Raw genomic sequence first — 8,602 nt, 5'->3', positions numbered from 1 at the left:
CTCCTCGTGGTGTGGAGTTTGTTTGGTTGTTGTGTTCTTTGTTGTTGCAACCTTTTTCTTTTTCTAGTGTTATTGGTAAAACAGCGTTGCCGGCTCTTTATGTTAATTTTATCTATAATAAAAACTATTTTATTTACTAAGCACCTCTGTCTGTTCTCCTTTCATTCTGTTCTGGACCCATTTGTTACCAGTCCCCACTCACACCCCTAGACCTTCATCGTGGGGACGTAACAAGTATGAAAACTGTGTGAATCATATGCCATGACATTTGCAAGTCCTCAGAGTTGAAGCTCTTTGGGTCATGTTAATTAGCTTTTTTTTTTTCTCTTCTTACCCATCTGTATTCATTTAGCTCAACTATTCAAACTGTGGGGGCAAATCAGAAAAAAAGATTTTTGGTGAAGAAATTGCCCATCTATCAACTATTTGTTGCTAACTTCTTGGCATTTATATTATGAGTACATTTCTGCGCAAAATTTGAGTTCTTAATCTTTCTTCATGGTGATCAGATTCTTACAGTACTTTTCTGCATTCCTAATTTCATCAATTTTGACAAGATCCCACCATCGAGCCCAAAACATGACAAAGCCATCATCATTTTTTACATGTGGCTGTAGAGAGTCACTGTTGGGTCTCCACACGTGAAATTTCAGGTTTGTATCAATCATTCCGTAAAACCTGTTGCCACAGATTTTCAGTCCAGTTCTTCTGTAACTTGGCACACCTGAGACTGCTATCCCCGTTTCACTTCCCTGAGTGATGAAGCATCAACTGAACGGTTAGATGCATCGCTCAGGTCCTGTGTCAGGCCTTTGTTGGATTTCTTTTTCTACTTTTTACTTTCAAATAGTGTCGATGTGCAGGAGATTATTTTTCTAGACCTGCCACTTATTTTGTCCATCACTTTATGTCTTTAAGGACACACTGCACACCATACCACAATATGCCAAGTTTTTGGCTAAAGCTCTGTAGGGATTACCTTGTGATGCAAAAATATTGTTTTATGCCTTTCAAACTGTGTTATCTTTGGTATTTCTCATAGATTGACCCAGAAAAGGGAAACAAGTGATGTGATTTTTTGACGGGCTACTAGTAAAATGCTTAAAGAGACAATTTAAAATTGGTTCTTTAAATTGGTTCAAGGTTCATCCTTTGAGTTATGCGTCCTAATTCAATCATTCTTGAATGACTGATAGATCAGTGTTGAGTGGCTGAACAAATAAAAAAAATACTTTTTAATACTTTATTATTGTAGGGTCTTTCCATTACAGTATAAAACACCTTGTTGTTGCTGTGATTTGGCATTACATAAATAAAATTGACAACAATACAAGAAAGCCTGGCTACTTGGAAGTAAACTATAAAGAAATAAGGAAGAGCTCGAGACTTTTTCACACTGCTGACACCTACAGACAGATTTTCAGTGACAGAAGAACATAATAGGTTTGATGGGATCGTAAAATTAAAGGTTTATGTAAAGAAAACATCTTAAATGACTGTAGTATGCATGGGGAAATAAATGAAGGACTATAGTGTTGAGACGTATTTCAAAATGACCGTAATTCCTAACAGTCAATGCGCGTTTACACTTTTCCAACACAAACAATGGAGCTAGCTTTAAGACACTCTGTGCAGCGGTCCTGTAGGTGGCGGTGTGGGCTGATTTTTTCGCTCCGTGCCTCATTGAGAAAAGAAGAAGAGCGGGAGCACGTTAGTTAGTGGCTGCTGGTACCATTTGGTTATTCTTCTACAGCATATAAGGAGTTTGTCAGCGTCCTCGTCTCAAACATGAACGGGCTAGATGAACCAATGGCGCCACAAACGTTCCTTTACGGTGAGAGCACAACTTTGTTTTATGTGTGTTTTGAGGTTGTTTTATATTCTGTGTTCTCGTGTTTTTTGGTATTAGCAACAGAAAAAATTACACGTAGCATGCTTAGCTACACGTGCCTTGTTCCAGACGAAGACAGTGGACCTGTTTGCATTTAAAACATTTAAAATGTCTTGTGGTGTTGGTTGTTATGAGTCGTGGCAGGAGGTTGAATGAGTCTTGCTGAGCTGCTGTGCTTCAGACCACTCTGCCACACACGTGCTTGGTTATCAACATGGCGGCCCCAGTGATTTATTAACGGAGTTGATATCTGATCAGTTTCTTTAAACAAAGAGTTAGCGCTGCTGTACTACTGAAGCACCTGCTTTTTTTTTTTTTTGTTAGATGAGCTGTCCCGTTGAAGCTCTTCTTAGAGCTGACAGTTTTCTGCTGGCCGGGGAAATTGGTCTCAACGTGGCTTCAAACACACGCGGACCGCGTTGACCTCCCCACCGCTCCTCCTGCGACTGCATTTTAAGCCACCCCAGATCTTAAAGAGTGTTTCTATTCTTCATCTGTCGTTCTGCTCCCCTTACTAACTAAAATTTAACCTTCTTTTAGGATGGATACTTCAGACATCGTTTAAACAGCAGATACGGTCACAGTGTACTGTTTTAATGTTGCAAATTCTGAGGTGGTTCTAAAAGAGCAAGAGCTTAATATACTTTTCACACACAGAAACTAAGCCAAATCGTCCTAATTTGATAATGTCTCCAGATTGGTGATGCTTATCCAAAGCTCTGCAATTGGCTTTTAACCCAGGTTAATTGAAATGTCATACCTGTAGAGGATGCATATTGGAATATTAACATGGCACGTGTCTTTGCTAGGTGTTTCAGAACTTTAGCACAAGTTTTGATGACGTGATTTTCACTTCTTCCCCTTCATTTGAGGGGAATTCCTGCTGTTGCCATGTGGCAATGTTCACCCCTTGTTCTGTAGGGCTCCCTCTTGTGTGCAGCTTATATGTAGTGCTTTACACCAAAGTGATTGGTTCTACTCATTTTCTACTTTTGTATTCTTTTAAAATAATTCATTTTATTTTAATCTCTTCATCAGGGTGTGTGCTGGAAGCTGGAAAGGAAGTAGTCTTCAATCCTGATGACGATGACTTGGAGCATCAGCTGGATCTGAGGATGGTGCGTGTCTTTCATGCAGTTTGTTCATCCCTGTATACTTGAAGCTGTTACGACACGGTGTACAAAATGTCATTGTGTCCCACACACTGAGCACATTGCTTGTGGTTGTGTGAGAAGGATGCAGCCAAGTGGTACAGTGAATACCAATCGTTGGTTAACATTTTCAGTTTGAAATTTTCCACCACCAAAACATCAAATGTTCTGTTTTGTCTTTAGGTGTGTGTGGACCCCAGCACAAAAGATGAACTTCATATGGTGGAGGTAGAAGGGCAGGACGCAGAGGGTCAGAAGGTCAAGGCAGTTCTGGTTTCACTTAAGCCCTCTACCTTGCCAAGTGTAAGTAAACGTTCTGCTTGAAAACACACCTTGGCGACCAAATTATTTTATGCTTTATTCTTCCTTGGCCTCACTGAGGGGCTTCTGTGCTGCCTCAGGAAAAACTGCTGTATAGTTTTGCAGCAGCTGGCTTATTTGTGTGTTTTGCTGCAGGCATGTCTTGGCGGCTACACAATCACGCCCCCAGCAGTTTTTCGCCTGAAGGCAGGTTCTGGTCCGATCCATATCAGTGGACAGCACCTTGTCAGTGAGTATTCATAATTCAGAGAATGTGGCGATAACCCTCACACAATCAAGACTCTTCATAGCACATCAGACGGAGTAGTTTTTTTTTTTATTATAAATTCCTTGTAAATTGCCCCCGCAGTGATGGATGCAGATCAGTCTTTTGATGAAGACGATGAGGATGACGATGAAGAGGAGGAGGAAGATGTCATAACATCAAAGAAAAGGCCTGCCACTTCCCCTGCTGCAAAGTCTCAGGTTTGTTTTTGTTTTTTTGTTTTGAAATTGGTTTCAGTACAAAGTGTAAACTTGTCGCTGTAAAACACATGACTGACTTTTAATCTCATACACAGAAAAAGATGAAAATGGAGGTGGCGGAGGAAGATGATGATGACGATGAGGAAGATGACGATGAGGACGATGAAGATGAGGAGGATGAGTGAGTGTCTGACCACACAAATGCTGTGAAGTCCTTAAGTTGCCGTCCTCATGCGAACAGATGGTAGCTTTACATCTTTCCTCCTCCTGCCTCTTGGAGAGCCGATGACTGTAGGCGATCAGTTGTTAAAGATGGCCAGCTCTGGGCAAAGCGTCATTTCATATTTGCGTCACTGCATTGCTGGTAAAAGAACATACCTCTGCTCATCTTGCTGCCAGCATGTGTAGCAGGCTGTTGTTGAAAATGACCCTTTTTTTTTTTTTTTTTTTTTTTTTTTTTTTTCTCTTCTGTTTTTTTTCTCCATTTTCTTTTTCCCTTTTTTTTTTTTTTTTTTTTTTTTTCCCCTTTTCCCCCCAACCAACTCAAATTGTGAAAATAAAATTCATAGCAAAGGTCAGATGGCTTTTGAACACTTGTTCTGTCATGTTTTATAAGAGCTCATTTGTTACTCGCTAATAGCGTGGAAATAATGCTTAATGGAGGTTGCTTCCTAACATGATAAAAGCAAAACTTGTAGGAAACATCTAAAAACTGGTTATATTTGTAGCCATGACAGTGTGCATAGTAGTTACTGTTATTTTGAAACTAGGGAAAAAGTTTTCTGGTCCATGCCAGACTTTTCAAAACCAAACAATGTTCATGCTACAGAGAGAGCCCTTCGTAAGGCTGTGTGATATGACCAAAATCTCATATCCCAATATAAGACATTTATCGTCCTGACAACAATATCACAAAAATTCTACGTTTTCTGTAAATTCTGTGATTCTCGGGCAACTTGACTTGCAAGAAATGTTTTCAGCTGGGTGTCATATACCTGGAGTTGAGTGTTAGATAAGTTGAAATGGCCACAATTTTCTTGAGTATTTATTACACGTTGTGTTACAGGGAAAAGCCTGTTCTAAGGTGGGTGGGTGGGTGGGTTTTTTTTGTTTTGTTTTTTTGTTTTTTTTTTAAGCAACTGACAGCTTTTTAGCTTCTCGGCCGTAAACGCTCTGCATACTATTTCACGGGATTCTGTTTATTTTGAAAAATCTCAACAGGATATTCACCTTCATTGTGAAAGGTTTAGGGGGGGGGGACAAGCAGATGTTGGAGCAATCGTGGTTGCTAACAACAACAACGCATAAAAGCAGTCGCTTGTCCGTCCATAGTGTGGTTATTTTAATGTAAGAGAATATATAGAAGTTTTCATATCATCATCCGATATCGTTATATCGAACAGCCCACTCCCTCACTCCTCCCTCCAGTAAATGGCTACAGTGCCTTATGACTTGTGTGCATCTTTAAGTTGCATTTCTCTACTGGGATGGTGAGGACAACAGTTTGGAGCACTGTTGCTTTTAATTAAGCTTTGACCTTGCTGCAGGCAAGAGGTCAATTTGAGGGGAAAAAAAAAGTTGAACTGCTATTGCTTTAATCTTTCTCATTTCTTCAGGGATGATGAGGCTGATGACGACGAGGACGACGAGGAGAGCATGGAAGAAGAATCTCCCGTTAAGGCAAGCAGATATCTTTATCGCGGAGTTTTAAATTGAAGCTTAATTTACACATGCTCACTCTGCAACTGACAGCTGTCCATTTGTTACAGGCCAAGGCAGCTCCAGCCAAACCTATACCATCCAAACAGACGCCATCCAAACCCAAAGCACCCGCACAGAATGGCAAGAGTTCAAAACCGAACACTCCAGCCAAAAACCAGGTAACAATGGTTTACATGAGCAAGAATGGCGAGCAAAGGCAAATATATTTAAAAATTAAATTCAACACTTCTAATGTCTAGACTTTAATTTATTTGTATTTATTTTTTTGCCCAATGTAGGAAAAGACACCTAAAGGAAAAGGTGACAAGTCTCCCAAAACCCCACCAACTCCTAAAGGACCTTTGAGTGTGCCAGAGATCAAAGCCAAGATGATGGAGGCAGTGAAAAAGGTTTGTTCTTGGATGTCCTTTGAATCTGTTTGGCATGATTAAAGTTGCAAATTGATTACATTTGTTTATATTTTTCCTAATAGGGAGTAACGTTACCTAAAGCCCAGCCCAAGTTTGAGAACTTTGTGAAACATGGTCACAAGGTCACAGAGCCCAAGGTATACAACAAATTTCTATTGCCTGCTATTATAACATTTTTACTTTCTTAGATTATTGTGAAAATGTAGCTACTGGCTGTAATTTGATTTAAATGGAGGCGGTGTACTGGCATTTATTTGTCATGCCACTAGGGGGCATCAAAGTCCAAATATTCCAATCATAAGTAAGGAGGAAGTTGTGTTGCAGTAAATGAGAGACCATGTTGCATGAACCTGCTCTGTTTTTGACAACGATTTAAGTCAGCTGTTTATATATGGGTTTTTTTTTTCTCCTCAGGTCATTGCAGAGCTGTGGAAGTGGAGGCAGGCATTGAAGGAATAACAGACGTTGCAGTTTTATCTATTTTTATAACTTGTTTATGCCCTTAGCACCTCTTAAACCCTCTGAAGCCAAACTGAGTGCCTCACACTTGTCCTTAAATTGCTCTTTACGTATAGGCCACTTCAATTTGCCCTCCTGGATGAAGAGATTGGAGAGGTAGTGATGGGCGGTAGCTGTGCAGTACTGGTGCATAGTCCACCTCCATCACCCTTTTGTAAGAGCACAGGGCTTAGGTTTTTTTGTTTGTTTTTGGGGTTGTGTTTTTTTTTTTTTTTTTTTTTTTTAAATAAATCCTTGCATTGTTTTAAACTTATAATTTCTGGCACCAGATAGTGGAGAATGTTATATTGTTTCTTCATCTTATATATTTTTTTTTCTCTCCCCACTTTAGTAAGTTTGATATACTCTTATTAAGAAACAGTTAAAATACACCTATTACACAATTTAAAAACAAATACACGCTTCAACAGGGATCTAATACTGAAAATACTCTGAAGTTTGTTTGGTTTAGTATAATTAAGAACAGGAACACGTGTCACTCTTTCTAGAACATTGTCGTTTCTTTATTATAATTTTAGATTTGTTGCATCATAATCCTGTGACAGCGATTTCTCTCCTTTCAAAATGTGTTGGAGATGTATTTTTACCGTCCAAGGGGAAAACGATTCAGCCAATCTGTTTGGGCAACGAACCTAGAAGTGGAGTAATAACACATTTCAGCTCTGTGAAACTGTTTGCTCTGTGTTGCCATGCCTACTGACAGCCCAGCGGCCAAAGGTTACATGCTCAGTAACTGTATGTGTGAGTTAATTTGCAAATGAATTGCTTAATGTTTCATAGAAATTTCTACTGGTATCAAGTTTGAAGATGCAGTTTGACCAACTGTGGTTATTCTGTTCTCAGTGCATGAAGCCTGTTAAAACACAAGACCATTCCATGCTGTCAAGTTTTTACGACTTTTCAACAGACTGTCCCTCAATTGATAAAATAAAATAATAAATGTGTATCTTTGTTATTGTTGTTTGTTTAAAATTAGGTTTCTGAGTTATTACATCATTCCTCTTGGTGTTTCATTGACAGAAGCGATGAGACTGGCAAACAACAAAATCAAGTGGTTTCCATGTGACCTTTGAACATAACTTTTTATAGGCGTTTTGTCATCTGACAAAGGAACCATTTTACAGAAATGCAGATGGGCTATAAAGTTCTCTTTGTAATGCTGTTAAATGCCAAGGCCACTTTAGTGTACACTGGCCAGGTTTCTAAGCAAGATCCTTTTGATTTTGTTTGATCAAACCACTATAAAGAACCCCTCCGGTGTCAGCACATTTTACTCAAATATTCAGATGTGCTGCAGCAACCTGCAAATGGCTTACCATGTGATTGTGCTGCTTGAAAGGGAACCTTCACCCCCACATTAAGTGTACATATTTTACTGGTTATTTAGATTCTTCGTATAAGCTGCCTGTTATGGGAGATGTTAAGCATCTGCCTTCCCTTGATTATAATGGAAATAATTGGTACAGGATGTGGTGTTTTGTTTTGGGGTTTTTTTTTTTTTTTAAGGGAAAACAGTTTCATGCAGTAAGTACCTCTTTGCTGAACCACACCTGCCAACTCACACTGCAGAGGGAAGTGTGACAATGGGCTTGTGGTCATGCTTTAAACACTGATGGCTTCCCTCTCTTCTGGTGTGTGGATGTAGTTTAGTACAAGTACAGTTAATGTTTTATAACAAGGTTTATAGATTTATTTTTTTTACATTTTGAGTCCCACAAGGTTGATCCTGGTGTATTAAAGAAAGGGTACACATGCCTATGCCTAAACAATGCAGGTGGATAAATAGCTCTGAGGTGAACTGTTCCTATAACACGAGAAGCCTCGTGCAAGAGACCCTGTTTATTAAATAAGTATTCTGTATCAATGTGGCTTTCTATTACGTGTGTAGTAAAAGTCCCTTCAATTCAGCGAGGTACGTTTCTGATTAGCAGTGCTATCTGGCTGATTAGAGTAGGGGATGTATGGTGTTCAGAATTTAGACAAATGTTTTTCAACTTTAAAAACAAAATGGATTCCACATGAACGCCACTGTTATATATGACAATAAACCAAAAGCAATTGAATTGAATCTTACAGGACAAGACAATAGAAGTTTCTTTTTTTGAGGGTGTGGGACACTGGCA

The 8,602-nt window shown here is 39.3% G+C and overlaps 1 protein-coding gene across 1 annotated transcript; it reads left to right on the top strand.

Moving 5' to 3' along the window:
• The first annotated feature begins 1,676 nt into the window (after window positions 1–1,676).
• Window positions 1,677–7,423, top strand: npm1a (nucleophosmin 1a). The gene is made up of 11 exons (XM_005931911.3): window positions 1,677–1,834; window positions 2,930–3,009; window positions 3,226–3,345; window positions 3,499–3,592; window positions 3,713–3,828; window positions 3,924–4,009; window positions 5,445–5,508; window positions 5,598–5,708; window positions 5,829–5,939; window positions 6,023–6,097; window positions 6,375–7,423. Exons 1-11 carry the CDS (start codon window positions 1,789–1,791, stop codon window positions 6,417–6,419), a joined length of 948 nt encoding a protein of 315 aa, XP_005931973.1. The 5' UTR covers window positions 1,677–1,788; the 3' UTR covers window positions 6,420–7,423.
• Window positions 7,424–8,602: the final 1,179 nt, after the last annotated feature.

This window comes from Haplochromis burtoni, unplaced genomic scaffold (genome assembly GCF_018398535.1).
Source record: "Haplochromis burtoni strain Fernald_Lab_line unplaced genomic scaffold, NCSU_Asbu1 Contig_152, whole genome shotgun sequence".
Lineage (NCBI taxonomy): Eukaryota > Metazoa > Chordata > Actinopteri > Cichliformes > Cichlidae > Haplochromis > Haplochromis burtoni.
This window is presented reverse-complemented; position numbering and strand designations above follow the sequence as displayed.